The sequence below is a fragment of the Mesoplodon mirus genome (assembly GCF_964341445.2).
Source record: "Mesoplodon mirus genome assembly, chromosome: 10".
NCBI lineage: Eukaryota > Metazoa > Chordata > Mammalia > Artiodactyla > Ziphiidae > Mesoplodon > Mesoplodon mirus.
The window spans coordinates 26,777,242-26,798,911 of NC_138986.1; the positions used below are offsets into that span (position 1 = coordinate 26,777,242).

The window sequence follows — 21,670 nt, forward strand, 5'->3', positions numbered from 1 at the left end:
GCAAAAAGATTGCTAGGTGTTCTTTCAGCAGAATGCTGGTATTGTCCTAGAGCCCCACAGGGTTACCTGATTCTATAGGGGTCTATGCCTTACAATGTCTTTGACTGGATTATTTTACAACTCTAAAGTTATAGAAAACTGATAGTAATCAAATGATTCTCAGCCATTAAAATTGCAAATGAAGGTTGTCCTGTGGAGATGCAACTGATGCCTCATCCTGTCTCCCAAGAGATGATTCTAATCATTAAATGTTACTGCCTTATAGATACTGACCGGTTCTGCACCTATTAGTAAATTTATTTTCACATTCAGCAGTTGCCTATATGTGTTTTTTCTTTGGCTCCTTTGAGCTAGTTGTAAAATCCTTCACAAGTTACATAAGGTCTTTGACACATGTTCATGCTATATTTGTATGAGAGCCATGACTGCCATTTTGAAAAGTATCCTTCAACATGGCCACAGAAAAGCCATTTCATTAAAAGAACACACATGAAATGGGGATAAGAGGCCGATAATTATACCAGGAAAAATAGGCTAAGAATAACTGCTAAAATGGCATATGAAATTGAGCTCTATCTCCACCTTCTGACAGCAAAGCTGACAAATGCAAACAATAATGTAAGATAAACAAATAGCATAATAAATTTACCAGTTCATCAGGGGAGGTAAAGTTTTTTCTAGAACATGAATGATAAGGAAGTGAAACAGCTTTATTGCTGACATGGAGAAAGTTTTAGTGGTCTGGATAGAAGATCAAACCAGTCACAACATTCCCTTAAGCCAAAGCCTAATCCAGAGCAAGGCCCTAACTCTCTTCAATCCTATGAAGAAACGAAAGAGGTGAGGAAGTTGCAGAAGAGAAATTTGGAGGAGCAAAGGTTGGTTTATGAGGTTTAGGGAAAGAAGCCCTCTCCATAACATAAAAGTTGAAGCAGAAGGTGCTGATACAGAAGCTACAGCAAGTTAATCCAGAAGATCAAACTAAGATAATGAGGTGGCTACACTAAACAACAGACTCCCAATGTTTAGACTACTAAACAGGCTACTTTTGGAAGAAGATGCCATCTTGGACTTTTATAGCTCAAGAGGAGAAGTCAATACCTGGCTTCAAAGCTTCAAAGGACAGACTGACTCTCTCATCAGGGGCTAATGTAGCTGGTGACTCTAAGTTGAAGCCAATGCTCATTTACCATACTGAAAATCCTAGGGCCCGTAAGAATTATGTTAAATTGACTCTGCCTGTTCTCCAGAAATGGAACAACAAAGCCTGGATGACAGCACCTCTGCTTACAAAATGGTTTGCTGAATATTTTAAGCCCACTATTGAAAACTATTACTCAGAAAAAAGATTCCTTTCAAAATATTACTGCTCATTGGAAATGCACTTTGGCCACCCAAGAGCTTTGATGGAGATGTACAATTAGATTAATGTTGTTTTCATGTCTGCTAACACAACATCCATTCTGCAGCTCATGGACCAAAGAGTAATTTCGACTTCTAAGTCTTATTATTTAAGAAAAACATTTCATAAGGCTACCATAGATAGTGACTCTTCTGATAGATCTGGGCAAAGTCAACTGAAAACATTCTGGAAAGGATTCACCATTCCAGATGCCATTAAGAACATCCGTAACTCATGGGGAAAGGTCAAACTATCAACAAGAACAGGAGTGTGGAAGAAGCTGATTCCTCATGGATGACTTGGAGGGGTTGGAGACTTCAGTGGAGGAAGTAACTGCAGATGTGGTGGAAACAGCAAGAGAGCTAGAATTAGAAGTGGAGCCTCATTGAATTGTGATTAATTGAATGAACTGCTGCAATTTCATGATAAAACTTCAACAGATGAGGAGTTGCTTCTTATGGATAAGCAAAGAAAGTGATTTCTTGAGATGGAATCTATTCCTGGTTGAAGATGCTGTGAAGACTGTTGAAATGACAACAAAGGATTTAGAATATTATATAAACTTAGTTGACAAAGCAGCAGCAGGGTTTAAAAGGATTGACTCCAATTTTGAAAGAAGATCTACTGTGGGTAAAAATGCTATCCAACAGCATTACATAGTATAAGAAGTTGTTTGTAAAAGGAAGAGTCAATCAATACGGCCAATTTCACTGCTATCTTATTTACAAAATTGTCACGGCCACCCCAGCCTTCGGCAGCCGTCACCATTGAGATAAGACCCTCCACCAACAAAACGATTACAACTCACTCAAGGCACAGATGATGGTTAGCATTTTTTATCAATACAGTATTTTTAAAATTAATGTATGTACTTTTTTTTAGACCTAATGCTACTGCACACTTAACAGACTACAATAGAGGGTAAACATAACTTTTATATGCACCAGGAAACCAAAAAATTTGTGTGACTCACTTTATTGAGATATTCGCTTTATTGTGGTGGTCTGGAACCGCACCCGCAATATCTCTGAGGTCTGCCTGTATTAATTAGAGGTTTCATAGGGAGCTTTCTTTTATGTCCCAGGAGCTGTTAGTAAAATACTCCTCTGCACTATGAAGCTTTCTAAAATATAATACACATATACATATATACTTATATTCATCCATTTATTCAACAAATATTTGCTGAGCACCTCTTCTGTGTCAGAAGTATGCTGGAGATATTACAGTAAACAAGATGGTCCTCGTCTCTGTCCCCACAGATCTGGAGTCCAGCAGAGAGATGAATAAGTAAATAGACACCTACAGTGCAGAGTGATGTGAACAATGATAGAGGAATGACAGGGTCTAGTAGAAATAGGAAAAGGGTCACTATAACCAAATGTGAGGAAAGTGGATGCTTTCAGGAGGACATATTATCTAAGCTGTGGCTTAAAGAAGTATGCCTAAGCCAGAGAGCCTTTGTTTGTGGGGCAGGGGTACAATGGAGAGAAGGAAAGTGTTCTAGGCAGTGGAATAAATAAGAATAAATGAAGACCAGAGAAAGAAAATACCATAGGATATCACTTACATGTGGAAACTAAAAAATACTACAAATGGATATACATGCAAAATAGAAACAGACTCACAGATATAGAAAACAAACTTATGGTTACCAAAGGGAAGAAGGAAGAGAGGAGGGACAAATTTGGAGTATGGGATTAACAGATACAAGCTACTACATATCAAGCAGATAAACAACAAGGACATACTGTACAGCAAAGGGAATTATACCCATTATCTTATAATAACCTGTAATGGAATATAAGCTGCCAAACTACTGAACCACTATGCTATACACCTGAAACTAACACAATATTGTAAATCAACAATACTTCAACAACAAAAAAGAATAAATGAAAAACTAAAAGTTCTAGCTTAAAGGTAACTAAATTGCATTATAAGTCCTCTGAGTAAACTCTTAATCTTTTGAGAGAGACTTTTTTCTGGCTCCTGTCTGACTCCCGTCTAGGGTTTCTTGAAGGCTGGCTGCCAAGGCCTATCTTGTGTGACCCTCTCCCCTTGCGGTGACTGTGCATGTGGACACCACAGGGTAGGAGCCTCCAGTCTCTACATCTTCTGCAAGGATATTCAAGTAGAAAATATATTTCTTAACCTGCAAGCCCCCACTGCAGTACACTTCATCCCTATCTCCTCTAAGTTTCCTTTAGTCTGAGATCAAAACGCAAACCTTTTCAATAAAACTCAAAATGAAAATTATCGACATTATAGGAAAATTGGTTTGTCAAAAAGTTTTATACTTCTTTGTTTAGTGTAAAGTTTGAAGACAGGATCAGTCTTTTTCATTATTATTTTTAAAAGCTGCTATTTCCTAGGGTAGTGGAAAATAATTAATAGGGTAAGAGTCCATATAACTTCTATTTTTAGTTATTTCAATTTTACTTTGAACAGCACAATAGATATTTCTACGTTTTAAGAATAAGCACATTAATTAGAAATATGAATTTCTTGCTACTACCCTAATATGTCAATTTCTTTAAAACATATAATGAAACATTCTTGAAAAACTGAATAGAAATTTATTATCTATCACTATAGCCCATTAATTTCTGAATACAGCTATAGCATATACATCATGACATTGTTATACATGGAATGCTTGAGAGCAACTGTATTAAACAAATATTTTACCATTTCCTAAGTGCAAAGTATTGGGCTAAGTTCTACAGTAGACCCAAGGGTATTAAAGAAACAAATCCAGTCAATAAGGAGTTTATAATAAAAATTTATCACTGATGGATCAAGTAAGACTTGTTACAAAACATCCTCAATAATAATGATCCTATAAATGTAAATTCTGGAAAAGGAAACATTATAATGAAAATATCAGACTCTAAATACATATATAATTTAGAAAATGAATTTATATTCCTTAATTTATCAATTTTCTCCATTTTATTAAAATGTTTACACATGCCACTGATAAGGTAACTTACTTCAAATGATTTAATATGGCTGTTAATATAACAAAGAAGCCCTACAGACCCATTAAGAGATTTACTTTATTGACAAGTTTTCCATTTCCTATTTATCATTATACTCCTTTCTCTCAATTTTGTGGACAATTGCTTTTGTCCGTGGGAAACTTGTTCAAACTACTATAATTATCTGTATGACATATGACCTCTTTAGCAAAAATGAACAAGAAAAATAAGCAGAGGGATGTAAAGAGAATGAAAGAAATCACAGTCAACTCTAAATTTTGAAAAAGCAGCCCAGACATTATGTTGCAATGTATTAAATAACGGGCTAAAGAAAATACGTCTTATTTACTCAACCAGCTTCCGGAAGGAAGTGACTACAGAGAAGAACGTGGTTTATTATGTTAATCAGTATGGAGTTTAAGTAAAAGTAAGGAAAGTGTTGACTAATATACTAAAAAAAGGTCTTTTCATTCATTCATTCATTCATTCATTCAACATTTATTTAGTACATACATGTCAGGGAGTTTGCATAAATTCACTATGTAACTCCTGACACATGGCTGGCACTCAAATATTTACTGAAGAAAAAGAAGAGAAAGGAGAGAAGGAATAGAAGACCTTGTCCAGGACTTGGAAAGGCAGAAATACTTTGCCCAGGCAGAAGTGGAGGACAGTGAGGGAAAAAGTGGCAAGCACATGGAGATCACAAATAATAAAATATAACTGGTATGAAATAGGGAGATTACATAGGATGGTTGAGAAATAAAATTAGAAAGCAACATAGATTATATTGAGTCTTGAAAGTAAGATTAACAGTTCAGACTCTACTATGGAGGTAATAAGCTGCCTCTTGAAAGTTTTCTGAGAGGACATGATGAGAATGACAATTTAGCTATGTTGATTTGTAAATTAAAACTGGTATGTAACTAGTATGGCAGAAAGTTAATGGTCAGACTAGTTAAAGAGCAATCACAGGAGTGACTGACCATGCGTTCCAAAAAGAGAAAGGCCTGTTAGGAAGCAAACGTAATATCTTTATAAGATAAGAAAGGCCTAAAAAAAAGACAGCCGTAAGAAAAAAAAAAAAACACGTTCTGTTGCAAGAATATGATATGTCTGTTCATTTATTCTAGTCTTTTTTAAAAGTCCCTTAGTGAAGGTATATAATTTTCTTTACCTAGAGTCTTGCACATTTAAAAATTTTTATTCTATGTATCATACATACACACACACACAGTTGTTGCCATGTAAAAGTAATTTTTGCCATTTTATTTTCTAACTGATGATTACTGGTATCCACATGGTATTCATTTTTGTATATTTTTATTGATCTTATCAAACACTTATTATTTTTAATAGGTTTAAAGTTGATGTTCTTGGATTATAACATTTGACAATAGTATGAAGTATAAATAATGATAAAATTTTCTACCTTTTAAAAATATTTATATTCCATTTTGTTTTCTCCTATTACTAATTGGCTACAATTTTTAGAACCATGTTGATTAACAGTAATAAGGGTTGCAAACCTCATCTTGCTGCTGCCTTTAATGGGGCCATTGATATATTTCAGGTCAAGGACTAACAAAATCAGACTTGCATTATGGAGAGCTCTCCCCATAAGCAGTGCTAGGAAATCAGCGGAATGATGGAAAGAGCTTAGAGACCAGTTAGGAGATTACTACAGTCATCCATGGCAGAGATACTAATAAATGATTATCTAAGGCAGTGGAGCTAGAATAGTATGGTCCACATTTCAGAGATATTGGTGAGGAAAAATTCATAAGCTTGATGCCCATTTGAATTTAGGGATGCAAAGAGAAACAAGAAAACTAGGATAGTTTCCCAGGTCTCTAGTCTGGCCCCATGATGCAATCAACTGACCATGTTAGGAATACCGAAGGATAAGTATATAATAACATCTATTGAGATCACACAGTAAAGGCAATTGGATAAATGGGTCAAGCATCACTAACATATAATTAAACACCAACTTCAAGAAGAAGATGCATAAAAGTTAGAGGACTAAGACTTGTATATTGGAGAATATCTGCTTTTGGAAGGATGGTAAGGAAGAAACTGGCCTAAGAGATGGAGATATTTAGCAAACAGGTAAGGAAAACTGCTTAGCATGGTTAGCATTAAAGCAATAGGAGGGGAAGATTTTTCTTTTAAAAAAATTAACATTATATAGCTTAAAAAAGTCTGAGAAAAGGCTAACCTGGTTTTCAGGAGCTCTTACTAGTGACATTTTGGGGCTTAACTTCAATTGAATGATGAAAGGAAGACAGATGCAGGGGCTTAAAAGAGAATGTTGACTTTGAGAAACTAAAAGCAACAGGTAAACTACTAATTCTTGATGTCTAATAATAGATGAGAAACTGAATTTACTGGTAGGGAGGTAAGACAGTGGGATCAAGTGAGTTTTGAAAATAGAGAAAAGAACTGACTGATGGTCTAAAAACAAAAAACAAAACAAAACAAAAACCAGTGGATTATTGACCTGGATGAAGAAGCCAATGAGAAAATTAGGAACCTAATGGAAAGGGGAAAAAGAGAGATGGAACATAAATATTTTGAGGTGATAGCGCTGGAAGAAGATATTCATTTTTGTCTATTTTAACAATAAGATAGGAGGTAAGGACAAATGTCTGGAGTGTTAATGATACTGCAGAAGGTTGAGGAACGATATTGTGGAGAATGGGTTACAAAATCAAAAAGACTTCAGAGGTAAGTTGAGTAGGACCAAGAGCCCAAATGAAGTTTTTTTGAAAAGTAACTTGTTGTGTGTCAAGTCTGCTGTTTTTTATGAAGCAATGCTCTATAGTCTAAAGAAAGAAAAATGAATAAGAGAGTAAATGACTGATTCAGGAATGGGAGCCCAGAGGCAGCAGAGGCTAAGGCGTCAACAATTTCGGAAGCTCGCACTGCAAGGGCAGCTCATGCAGTGCAGGGGGCAGTAGACACAGGGTTACACCAAGATCCTACGGAGCTGGGCCTGGGGAAGGTTTTATGGCTGGGGGAAAACAAGCATTTGTTATACAGTTTTAAGCTAAAAATTACACAATTATGAAAGCATCAAAGAGGAAACAACAGAGACTAATGCCTGAGGACACTGGGTACTTCTGGCACGTGTTCTTTTCAAGTCTAAAGCTAGTCTGCGACAGATGCAGAAAATATCACCTCAGATTAAAGGTGAACAGGACACATATATCCTAACTACCAGTAATGCTAGCCATCTTCAAAATCTGATTTTCCAACCTCATACTGAGAATCTTAAAATATTTTATCCACTGTCAACCTGTAAACCTGATATCTAAGATTGTGGGAATAGGGATTTGAATCAAAACATAAGCTGAATTTTTAAATGATACCCTAATATTTTTGTTGTTGTTTCTTTATTATTTTATTTTAATTGAGATAGAACTGCCATATTGCATCAGTTCCAGGTATACAGCATAATGATTCTATGTGTGTGTGTGTGTGTGTATACACACACACACACACACACATATTGCTAATTTTTTTTACTAAAACATCAATAAAGTCAAATATACTTTTAAAAACACACCTACAGAACTAGTTTAAATCAGAACCAAATCTAAGCATCTTCCACTGAAACAAAATGAAAAGGAGAGTACTTATCTTTGGGAAGGAGAAAGGGGTATAAGATTTGGGAGGAAACATGAGTGGGCTTTTTGGGATGCTGGTAGTGTGTTCCATACTTCACCTAAATGGTAGTTACACAGGTATAGTTACTTCTTGATAGCTTACTGAGTTGCACACTTAAAATATGTGCATTTTCCAATATGGGTGTTACACTTCAAATAAAAATTCCTAAAAAAGCGCTGAAAAGAAACAAGTTAATATGGTATAATAGAGATTGTTTCTAGAGTGGCAAAACCATGGGTAATCTTTTTTCTTTCTTCTAAAATATAATTTCCCAATTTCATCATGGGGAAAAAAGATACATTTATTAAACACAAAGATGAGATGTCTTGGAATGAACTAATAATGCCTACTTTAAAGGGGATTTAAAAGAGAAATAACTATATTCCAAAAGGAATGTGTAATGATATATAAACCTGTACCCAGCTTATAAATACTAAACTAAATATCCATGAACATTCAAAAAAGCAGAGTTGATACTGCAGAGCACAAAGTCAGGGATTCTAAAAATACATTAATACAGAAAATCCCAATTATACAAATGGACATATTACAGGTCTAGAATCATAAGCCTAAAAACAGAAAAAAAGGTTTCCAATGCAGAGATAATAAGGATAAGAAAGAAAAGAGAAAATGTCAGGACTATACAAATCAAGATCAGAGGGAAAAAATTCAAAGAAAAATTTTCTGAAGTGAAAGATGATTTCAGCCTGGTTAACAAGAGGGCACAGAGTATTTCTCAGCAATTATCCTTAAAGAATGACCCCAGACACTTATTTGTCAAGTTTTAAACCTTTAAAGACAAGATCTTACACTCTGTCAAAAAGAAAGAAGGTTATAATACAAGAATGTCTTTGGATCTCATTTTTCAGATCTCTAAGAATGGAGAAGCTAAAAAGAAAATAATAAATATAAAATTATAAATACAAGAAAAATCTCTTTTAAGACAGGGAATATATTAAGACACGGGAGGCCAAAAGTAACATCAGCAAAGTCTCACAGCTGTTAAGATCACCACACAGATGACAAGGTTTTGAAAGCAGATGGAAAGGTACTTTCTAAGAGGTGAGAGAAAGATACTTTCTAAGAGAATAAACAATGAACAAAGAGTGAAATTAAATTAACATGCAACAAGTAAACTTGAATAAATATTTGTGAGAATAAAGGATAAATATTGTATGTCAAAAATAACTTAAACTACCAACTATACCAACAAAAGGTTAATGTGGTAGATTTTAAATGGCTACAAATTCTTTGCAGCTACTCCCAACAAGGGGTGGAGTCTGTCTGTCACTCTCTGAATCTGAGCTGGCCTTGTAACTTGCTTTGCCACAGAAGGAATGTTGTGTGACTTCGAAGTCTAGTCCTGAAGACACCTTGCAGCTTTTGCTCTCGCCCTCCTGGAAAGCTACAACTGCTAGGTGAAGAAACCTGAACTTATCCAGAGACACATGGATCAGAAGACAACCAGTGCTACACCCTACACATCTATGTGAGGCCATCTTAGACCACCCAGTCCTGGTTAAGCCACCAGATGACTGGAACCACATGAGACACCAACAGAGGAACTGCTTGGCTGAGCTCAGACCAAATTGTTGACTCACAGAACTGTGAGCGAAGAAAATTGTTGTTTAAGCCAATAAATTGTGGGGGAGTTTGTTATATAGCAATAGATAACTGAGATAAAATAAGTGAGAAAAAAATAGGGAGATGCACTAAGAACTTGATTCTTACTTCCCCTAGAAAGGAGTTTAATGTTACTTGGTAAAACTATACATTAATAATAAAAATAAATGTTTGGGTTAAAATGTGTTAATGTTAGATATGTTTTTTTAAAAAAACATACTGGTTAGGATCATGATCTTAGTTTGAAAGGAAAGTTTAAAGTCCAAGACACAGTATAAATAAAATGGAGAAGAACAGGGTAAACTACTCACTGAAAATGTAATACAGAAAGTAACCAAATCCTAGAACTTGGAGTCAGAAAACCTCTTCTTCAAACCTCAAATCTGACAGGTCACTAAATATTGACCTAGTCTTCTCAAAGTCCCTCACATATCTATCACTTTTAATGTCTTTTAATTTCGGTGTTTAGACCATTTACATTTAATATAATTGTTGAAATGGTTGGATTCAAAGGTTTCCACATATAAGATCATGTCATCTGAGAACAGATATAATTTTACTTCTTTCTTTCCAATTTAGACGCCTTTTCTTTTCCTTGACTAATTGCTCTGGCTAGGACTTCCAATATTATGTTGAATAGAAGTGGTAGAAGTGAACATCCTTGTCTTATCCCTGATCTTAAAGAAAATGCTTTCAGTCTTTCACCAATGAGTGTGATGTTGGCTAAGTGTGATTTTTCTATGTGGCTTTTATTATGTTGAAGTAATTGATTTTTAAAATAATCATCTCCACCACTGGCTTATTAATGATAGCTCTTTTTAAAAAATTCCTTAGAGGGCTTCCCTGGTGGCGCAGTGGTTGAGAGTCCGCCTGCCGATGCAGGGGACACGGGTTCGTGCCCCGGTCCAGGAAGATCCCACATGCCGCGGAGCGGCTGGGCTCGTGAGCCATGGCTGCTGAGCCTGCGTGTCTGGAGCCTGTGCTCCGCAACGGGAGAGGCCACAACAGTGAGAGGCCCGCGTACCGCAAAAAAAAAAAAAAATTTCTTAGAGGTTACCATAGGGTTTACAATATACATCTTGAATTTATCACAATCTACCTTCAAATAGTATTATAGCACTTCACATGTAGTAATGCCTTTACAACAGTATACTTCTAACTCCTCCCTACCTTCCCTTGTTCTATTATTGTCCTACATTTTCCTTTTGCATATATTAAAAACCTTACAATATACTGTACACAAATGTATTGAATACAATACTACTTTTGCTTTAGGCAGTTAATTATTTTTCAGAGTGATAAAATTAACTTAAAAAGTGTCTTGTATATTTACTTCATTTTTGCCATTTCCAGAGTTTTTTTTTCTCTCTCCTTCTTTCCCTCCCTTCCCTCCTTCCTTCCTTCCTTCCTTCCTTCCTCCCTCCCTCCCTCCCTCCTTTTCTCTCTTTCCATAGTTTCATGTTTTGGTCTGGGCTTATTTCTTTGCACAGAACTTCCTTTAACATTTCTTACAGCAGAGATGTGCTCTCAGCTTTCCTTTGTCTGAAAATTTCCTTATTTTCTCTTTATATTCAAATGGTACTTTCACTGGGTATAGAATTATGGGTTCACAGTTTTTTCATTCAGTACTTTAAAAAGACATTTCATCATCTTCTGGTCTACATGATTTATGACAAGAAGTCTGCTGTAATTCTTATCTCTAGTCTTCTGGATATGTTTCTTTTCTCCTCTGCCTTTAAAATTTTCTCCTTATCTTTGTTTTTTAGCAGTTTGAATATGGGTATGCCTTGATGTTTTGATTCTTTGTTTAAATCCTGCTTGGGTTTCCCTGGATTTCTTGGATCTGTGGTTTGACAACTTCTACTATTTTGGAAAATTTTCTTTTTTCTTTTTTTTTGGCCATGCCACGCAGCTTGCGGGATCTTAGTTCCCCAACCAGGGACTGAACCCAGGTCACAGCAGTGAAATCATTGAGTCCTAACCACTGGACCACCAGGGAATGCCCTGGAAATTTTTCTTTAAATACTTCTTCCCTATTCTCTCCTTCCTTCTGGACTCCAATGTGATATTGTCCCATAGTTCCTGGATGTTCTGTTCTCTTTTACTTCCCTCATTCTTGTTTTCTCCTATTGTTTCAGCTTGGGTAGTTTCTAGTGACCTATCTCTAAATTTACTGATGAGTATATTGAAGGACTGTATCCCTTGTACTGTACTTCAAAATTTTTTCTACTATTTTCATTTGACTCTTTCTTATATTTTCATCTCTCTGCTGAAATCCCTCATTTGTTCACACATATTGTTCACTTTTTCCACTATATCCCTTTTGTATAGCAGCTGTGTCTTCTTCCTATGCTTTGTCACAGGTAAAAGAGTCCTAGTGTCCCATCTCTCCTTAGAGGAAGGGGTCTGTCTCTCTTTGGATTTCAGGCTACTTGTTTTCCCTGTCACCTCAGCTCTCTGATGGGTTCACACAGTTCTGATTTTATAGTTTATCTGCCTTTTTTCTTATTTTTACAGCGAAAAGATTTTCATCTTTTTACATCTTAGGAAAAATCAGAACTTCTTCCATTCTATCTCTCTTTTTTTAAACAGCTTCAACCGAGGTATTGGGTTGGCCAAAAAGTTCATTCAGGTTTTTCAGAAACATCTTATGGAAAAACCCAAATGAACTTTTTGGCCAACCCAATATAAATTAAATACCATAAAGTTCACCCATTTTAAGTGTACAATTCAATGATTTTTAGTATCATTACACAGCTGTATAACTCTTACCACAATCCAGTTTTAGAACATTTCCATCACTCCCTAAAGACCCTTTGTGTTCATCTGCAGATAATTCCCATTCTCAGCTCCTTCCCCAAGTAACCACTAATCTCCTTTCTATCTTTATAGATTTGCATTTTCTGGACATTTTATATAAACAAAATTATACAATATGTAGTCTTTTGTATCTGGCTTCTTTCACTTAGCATAATACTTTGGAGATTCATCCATGTTGTAGCATTGGTATACCACATTTTGCTTATTCATTCACCAGTTGATGAACATTTGGATTACTTCTACTTTCTGGCTATGAACATTCACATACAAGTCTTTATGTGGACAAATATTTTCATTTCTTTTGAGTATATATCTAAGAGTGTAATTGCTGAGGTGTATGGTAAATTTACATTTAACTTTTTAAGAAACTGTCAAACTTTTCCTAAGTGATGGCAACATTTTATATTCCCACCAGCAGCATGCGTGATTTTCTCCTCCTTGAACTACTATTTTCTTTGAACTTCAAAGATACCATACTTTTATAGTTTTTCTTCTACCTCACTAGTCATTCATTCTCAATCCCCTTTGCTGGAATTCTCTTCTTTCAGGCTTCTAGTTTTCTCTGAGCCTCTTCTTCCACATATTCTCTCCAGATAATTTCACTCCGCCCCCAAACTTTTGAAGCCATTTATATGCTAAAAATTCCCATATTTGTGTCTCTAGCCCTAAACTCTTCCCTGAGGTGGACAGCCTCTATCAAACTGCCTATCTCCATTTGAATGCCTAACAGGAGACATTTGAAACACAACTCTTGATTGTTCCTATTTGAAGTTCCTTCCTCTTCCCCTATCTCACCTTGTTTTCCAGATCCAAATCCAAACTGATTCTTCTGTTTTCTCATAGCCTATTTCCAATCCAGCAGCAAATCCTACAATCACTATCTCCAAACTATTAAGTTGAACCATATAAAACAATAAATGCTGGAGAGGTTGTGGAAAAAAGGGAACACTCTTGCACTGCTGGTGGGAATGTGAATTGGTACAGCCGCTATGGAGAACGGTATGGAGGTTCCTTAAAAAACTACAAATAGAACTACCATATGACCCAGCAATCCCACTACTGGGCATATACCCTGAGAAAACCATAATTCAAAAAGAGACATGTACCAAAATGTTCATAGCAGCCCTATTTACAATAGCCCGGAGATGGAAACAACCTAAGTGTCCATCATCGGATGAATGGATAAAGAAGATGTGGCACATATATACAATGGAATATTACTCAGCCATAAAAAGAAATGAAATTGAGCTATTTGTAATGAGGTGGATAGACCTAGAGTCTGTCATACAGAGTGAAGTAAGTCAGAAAGAGAAAGACAAATACTGTATGCTAACACATATATATGGAATTTAAGAAAAAAAATGTCATGAAGAACATAGGGGTAAGACAGGAATAAAGACACAGACCTACTGGAGAATGGACTTGAGGATATGGGGAGGGGGAAGGGTAAGCTGTGACAAAGTGAAAGAGCGGCATGGACATATATACACTACCAAACATAAGGTAGATAGCTAGTGGGGAGCAGCCGCATAGCACAGGGAGATCAGCTCGGTGCTTTGTGACCGCCTGGAGGGGTGGGATAGGGAGGGTGGGAGGGAGACGCAAAAGGGAGGGGATATGGAAACATATGTATATGTATAACTGATTAAATTTGTTATAAGGCAAAAAATTAAAAAAAAATAAATTAAATAATTTAAAAAAAATCCAGCAATTTATTCTGAATCTTTCCATCTCTACATCTCTTAGATTTTAAGTCACCATTGTCTTTTGCCTGATTACTCCAAGATACTCCAATATGACCTCCCCGCTTCCAATCATACCTATGGTCTATTCTCCCAAAACAGCCAGAATGATCTTTAAAAACACAAATCACTGGACAGCCATGTGCAAAAGAATGAAACTGGACCACTATCTTACACCATACACAAAAATTAACTCTAGGACTTCCCTGGTGGCACAGTGGTTAAGAATCTACCTGCCAATGCAGGGTACTCGGGTTCGATCCCTGGTCTGGGAAGATTCCACATGCCATGGAGCAATGAAGCCCGTGCACCACAACTATTGAGCTTGTACTCTAGAGCCCACGGGTCACAACTACTGAGCCCATGTGGCACAACTACTGAAGCCCGCATGCCGCAATACTGAAGCCTGTGCGCCTAGAGCCCATGCTCCGCAACAAGAGAAGCCACTGCAAAGAGAAGCCCATGCACCGCAACAAAGTGTAGCCCCTACTCACCACAGCTAGAGAAAGCCCGCGCACAGCAACAAAGACCCAACGCAGCCAAATAATAATAATACGCGTTGGTGAGGATGTGGAGAAAAGGGAACCTTTATACACTGTTGGTGGGAATGCAAATTGGTGTAGCCACTACGGAAAAAAATATTGGAGATTCCTCAGAAAATTAAAAATAGAGCTACTATATGATCCAGGAATTACACTTCGAGGTACTTATCTGAAGAAAGTGAAAACACTAATTTGACATTTGGCTCTCTCCAAGACCTGGGTGAGGAACTGCCATGTGTCACGGAGGCACATGTGTTGCCTCAGGCCACAGTCTGGGGATCATAGAGATGGGTTAATAGAAATATATGAGAAGGAAGATATCTATTTAGGGTCATTTTTTGGGTATTGCCATATTTCAATAGGTACATTACAACTTTTTTAAACTGGGCTAGCAAACAGGTGTAATTATTTTATTAAAAAATCATCTATAATAAATGTTTTTCTCAGAAAAAGAACTAGAACATTTAAAGCACATTGTATACACATTAAAGATAATGCCATTTCACCCCTCACTATTTCAATTTGTTCTCTTCTTAGATGCTGTTAAGTCATTTTCAAACAATTATTCTGTTAATGAGAATATTCTGATGTCTAATGAAAACATTTTAAACTCAGAATTGTCTTGAACTCTTAAAATAAAAAGAAACCCATGTATTCACTTAAACTTAAGAATACAGTATTGAGAAATGTAATTTGCTTTTTGTCTAACTTCTAAAATTTATCATAAATGCATAACTTCTTAGTCATATTGTAGAATTTTCACATATTACTTTGTTCCATTGATATGTTGGTGTTTTCACATAGTCTGTATTATAAAGTATCTTATCACTCCACATAGTCCAGTGTTTCTGACCTGAGTTTACAATTTTCAAAACTGAAACTGCTTTTTTGAAAAACCTGAAGAATATTTAAAATCTAAAATATTGACTCTGAAGTCCTCAAGAGAAAAAAAGGGGGGAAATACGAACTTTCGTAATTAAAACAGTTGCCACTCTCCTCTACTTTGTTCTTCATGTAAAGCCTGTCTTCCAACGTGGGGTGTGGAGATGAGGGTGACAGTCCTGACAGGGAAATGACCTGCCCGTCATCTCAAAGGCTTAGCAGGACAGCTGAATCCAGGACCACACACTCTTGACTCCCACCAACCTCTGGGGACAATCCTTCCTCATTCCATTCTTCTCTTGTTACCCACTGGAAGAGGTCTACAATGTTAAGCACAACACTTTTGGGGAAGTTTCCTTTTCCTCTCAGACAAGTCAATCTCTCCAAAGGAGAGAAGTACACCAAGCTTCTGGATACCTCTTCTTCTCTAGTATTTCAAAGGCTCAAGTTTATACAGCAAAAAAGATCAGGTTTATTAAGTAAATGTACTTTGCCCTGCCCTAAAGGCAAGACTCTTGTTCATAAAAGCAACACATGCCACACATAGAGCTATCTGTAAACTGTATGGGTAGAAAAAACATGAGGAGATCGATCCATTACCTGAGTAGGACTCTGAAGACTTAAATCTAAACCGCAAGTAAATTCTGTATGATGTTCCACTGTTTCAAGAAGAGGGTCAGGCTTTGAAAAGTTCCAGAATCTGTGAACATAAAGAAAAAGAAATAATTTAAATATTAAAACTACAAAAAATTTTATCTAAGAAAAAATAGATATTTAACATAGCAGATTTCATCAAAACAGGTTCAACCAATTCATAAATGCAGAGCCCCACTACTAATGTACATTTAAAAATCTAATAAAGAAAAAAATGTGCTCTTTTCTACTGTATACAAAAAGACAAAAACCAAATGGAATTATTAATCAATCTACCCTTGCAAACGTTGATGATATTCCCATTAGCATACTGTGTAGGATGGACGCTTAACACGTTTGGGTTTTGTTTTTATACAGTACGAGGACATGGGAGATGAGAGACACTAGTGTTTTAGCAATTTCTAAAAGCATTCATGGCTGCAAAAGAAGGATACTGGATTACATGAACTCTAACGTTTTGTTTTTAAATACTGCTTCATTTCTCAACAACTGACATGAAAAGAGTGCAGGTTTAAGTTACATTTCAACAGCCATTCAAAGTCTTTAAAAAAATCTGTTCTCTTATGAAAATCTCTGCAATTCTGAAACTACCTTTTTTCTGAGGCACGGCCTTTCTTATAGAGTCCGTGTCAATGTAATTTCTAGCATAAAGAAAAACTGAAATATGTTTTCCTGGGCCAATATTAAGTATTCTGTTGATCCTCTATAGACTGGGAGTGGTAATATTTATCATAATATATCTCTGATTTCTATAGTATGGAGAATAATTTGGCTCTATTTTCAATGCACAAAATAGTACTTCATGTCTAAAGCTTTATTTGCTCATCATCTTTATTATTTGACTCTAAACACACCACAAAAATGGCATATTCAGAATCATAGAGTCATATCCAATTCAGCTTCCCTAATGATCTATGACATGGAACACACTGAAGGTTCAGCAGATCTCTTTGAAAGAGAGTAAATACACAGGACCAACAGTCAGTTTGTTTAACCTGGTGGTATTATTTCCCTAATAAATACAGAGTCGGTCTCATTAAGTTTGAAAAGGATTGTTGCTATGGATAATCCACTGTTGGGTACCAGAGAGACAATGAATAAATAGCTCATTTATCAGATTACTGAAATCTACACAATATTTAAAGAGAGTGATTTTACTTTTGAAAATTTTCCTGTCCAAACAAATGAGGGAACAGCCTGCAGTCTCTCTCAGAAATCATAATAGTGGTCTCCACTGTCTATGCATATTTGTTCCTTTGGATCTAGAGACAGAAATTGTACTGAAATCTAATGTTCCAGATTTTAAATAACCAAAAGTAAATATGTAATTGTGTAATTTCATTCCTGAAACATGGTTATTCACTGATTTGCATTATTTGAAACAATAATCAAATGATTTTGTGTATACCCAATTTGTTCTAAAAAATATTCAAAATGGTTTTAAAATATGCATTTAATATGGCAAAAATATATAAGTTAAATGAAAAGTAAGGATAGTAAAGTAAATTCAAACCTGCAATGAGACTGGTAAACAAAAATATATTCATGAAGTTGTATATACTTGACAGGGAGGAACTTGAAACGCTAAGCTTTCCATCAACCAAAGAAGAAAGGGAGACACGATCAGGCCCTGAATTCATACTGTCCACATCCAAATTGCTCTTGGAAATCTCAGAAGGGAATTCATCCTTGGGAGTTCACAGAGAAGAAACCCTATGCTTAGGTAATGAAGAGCATCCTCAACATCTCTTAAGGAAACACAGAGATGTTGTTTCATGGGCTGTTACTCATGAGTCAATGGCATCACCCCAAAGGGTAGTTTAGCACAGTCCTTCTATGGGAAGTCAATTTAATCCAGGTATCAGCTCTCTGACTTCATTTGGGATTTAGATTTTATTTCCGTAGAATGCGTTACTCTTTAGACAAACCATAAAGATTGGTTTCTTTTAGAATTTTTTAGGGATAATAAAAAGCAACAAGGATTCATTTATACCCTCCTGATAAGTTCCTAGAAAACAGTTTTTATTGTTATTTTAAGCCAGTTAAAGGATAAGGCTACACTGAGGACAGGAGAGGTGGGCCTCATGAAAATTAGGTTACCTAATAAGGACACATGTGTGAAAACCATCCAACTTTAGCTTTAATAAGTGTGATAGGGAAAGTCACACATGCAGGAGGGCTGAAATTCTACTCAAAAAGTCAATTTGAATTTGCGCTAATACATAGCTTGATGGGCAGTCACAGCCCCACCCAGTTCCACACCACAGATTCATACCACCCTAATTTTAACATAGGAAAAACTATCAAGTATTTATCTGCATTTTGCAAAAAAAAACCTCATCAAACAAAATGCATGCTAAAACTCTAAGGTTAGTATTTGGTGAAGAGAGGGCTAGTCTAGTGAATGCTATAAAAGCGCTATTGGTTATGATACCATTTCAGAGCTCTGATAGAAACTACGTAATATACAAAGTGTATATTATGCTGCAAAAATGATGGGAGGTTCATTCCCAGCAGAATAGCTGACTAGGTGCCTAGACCAACACTCTTACTAAAAAAAACAAAAATCCTACATAATACAGAAAAACAAACACCACAAAAACTTCACAAAAGCATCAGTGAGGAACACTCAGGTAAAAACTATGTGAATGCTGAAACCCAGAGGAGGACGTGGAACAGGAATCCAGCTTTTGCCTTAGAAAGTGTGTGAAATAGGGAGAACCCGAGCTTCAATTTTCTTAACCTCAAAGGGAGGAGCCAGGAAAACCAGAAAAAGCAATATTAATATTAATAATTTTCAGTAAATTAAAATGTCTTATCAAAAAATATCAAGTTGAATACATATAACTTGCATATGCTAAATAAGTTGAGAAAACCAAAAGCTGAGCACTATGACTATAAACTATAATTTGTTTTTTCATCATAAATGGCCTTTTCAATAAATAACAAAAGAAATGTATGTCTTTCTTTCCTCATTCCCACCCTCCAAGGGCAACCACTGTTAACAGTTTGACATGTACACTGCCAGAATTTTTTTATCTATCTCCATTCAAGTGCCAACAGGAAGGGGTGAACTGTAAGGAGGCGAGCTTTCCTCCAGGTTTTCTCACGATTGCAATTAAGGGAGTGGGCAAGGTCTCTCCGTGCAATCTTCCTCTGGACTCTAGGGCCCCAAAAGTTCTATATATCCGAGAGCCTTCATGCACCTATCACACAAGTAAAATGGGCTCCTTTTAATATGGGAGAAGTCAGGCTACATATATCATTAAGTGGTCAAATAAGGCACATTATTTTTAAGTGAAATGTTTGTTTTGGTCCAGCACATATACTACTTGGTGCCTTTTTGTCTCTTTGCTGATGAAATCACTGACTATTTAAGCTCTCTCATGGGAAGTAAATATACTGGACAGGCCTCCAATGATTAAAAATATTATAGAACTGTAGGGACATTTTTCATTTAAATTGGAGATGGAAAGAGAGAAAAATCCATCATAGTACAATGTCTTGGTTGAGTTCCTTTTTGCCTTCTGACTGCACAAGTCTTGAACAAAGCAAGCACGTAGCACTGTGTCAAATAAAACACCAAAATTATTTCAAAAATTAAGCTGAAATTACTTTTTACCTGATTAAAATGTAATTTGAAATCTCTATACCAACGCTTTTGAAATTAAGCCTACAGGTGAATTCAGCAGAGGGTTTAAAATATTTTTCCAAGTTCTTCCTTTTTCTTTCCTGTTTTCAACTTGAGTTAGTTATTAACTCTTTGTGAGTCTTTCCTAACTACAAGAAAAAGATGGGGAAATGTTTTGGCAACTTTTCAATGCTTTGCATGTACATTAATTTAAATTAGTTATTAATTAGTAATCAGATAGTAATTGTGAGGTTTTTGTTTTCACACTGCTCATAATTTAATTTTTTAGGGATCAGAAGGCATTTTAGGTCCTTTATTAGTAACTCATAGTCATCTAGTGCTTTTGAAATTTTAAGCAAATTGCACCATTGTAATTCCCTCTGTTTGCACTATTTGGGTCCAGCACTCTCTAGAGTGATGAGCAAAAATGTAACAACAGCTTCTTTTCTCATTATTTAATTACTTACTCATTCAACAATTTATAAGCCCTAGAATGTGTGAGGTATAAGCACCAGAAGCAAGAGAGACCTGGCCTCAGCCCTTCCACAGCTCACAGTCCAGTGGGGTAGACAGACATTTGTTTTTTAAATCACAAAAACACAAATGTAATTGCAACTGACAAATGCCCCAAAAGACAACGCAGAAGGATGTAAGAATGAACTCCCAAGGAAGTGACACTGAGCTGAAATCTGAAGGTTGAGGAGTTAGCCAGGTGGAAAGCAGAGAAAGCAGCTTGGATTTAAGGTGGTAACAGTGAAGATTAAGAAAGGTTCATGGATTGGAGATAATTTTAGGCAGAAGAATTAACAGGACAGAAGAAATCAAGAATGATTCCCATGTTTCTGGCTTCTACCATAATACTTACAACGCTTCCATGCATTTATTTATTTATAGATCTATTTTCCTCTAATAGGCACTAAGCTCCTTGAATTCAGGGACAGTATCCTATTTGTATCCCTTACATGTATAAAAGTATCTGTCTGACACATGGACACCCAAAGAATGTTTCATGAATGGATGAATAAAAAAATTAAGTGAGGATATTAAGGACAAGATGGATAACTAAGGCCAACCTCACAAATAAGGTAACTTTTTTTTTGTTTTTTGCGGTACGCGGGCCTCTCACTGTTGCGGCCTCTCCCGCTGCAGAGCACAGGCTCCGGACGCGCAGGCTCAGCAGCCATGGCTCACGGGCCCAGCCGCTCCACGGCATGTGGGATCTTCCCGGACCGGGGCACGAACCCATGTCCCCTGCATCGGCAGGCGGACTCTCAACCACTGCGCCACCAGGGAAGCCCAAGGTAACTTTTAAATCACCTCTTGATGTGGTTCCCAAATGATGGACCAAAAACTCCTTATACCAGACATTCAGAAAATACACATTCCCCAGCTTTGCTGAGGAACTTTTTCCTCAAAATTCCAATTGACTGGGTCTGAAAGGAATCCAGAAAGCTTTTCACAGGAAATGTTGATGCTCAACCAGCTAGGTTTGGGAATCACCATCCAAAGCAGTACTTCTCAAATTTAACTTATTTCAAGATACAGATCTGGTAAATTCCCATTAGAAACAGTAGTGATTTCAGGCAGAAGGTGAGGCCAATAGGGCAGTGGTTCTCAACCTTGACTATACTGGAATCAAATGAGAAACTTAAAAAAAATACTGACCTTGGGGATTCCCTGGTGGCCCAGTGGTTGAGAGTCCGCCTGCCGATGCAGGG

General features: G+C 36.4%; 1 protein-coding gene across 1 annotated transcript in view; it reads right to left on the minus strand.

The window, feature by feature from the left end:
• The window catches only part of PEX7 (peroxisomal biogenesis factor 7), an 84,523-nt gene that overhangs the window by 5,844 nt on the left and 57,009 nt on the right, over window positions 1-21,670 (minus strand). The window contains exon 9 of the mRNA XM_082634396.1: window positions 16,268-16,367. Within this exon, the coding sequence (XP_082490522.1) occupies window positions 16,268-16,367 (100 nt within the window). The remainder of the gene's footprint in view (window positions 1-16,267; window positions 16,368-21,670) is intronic.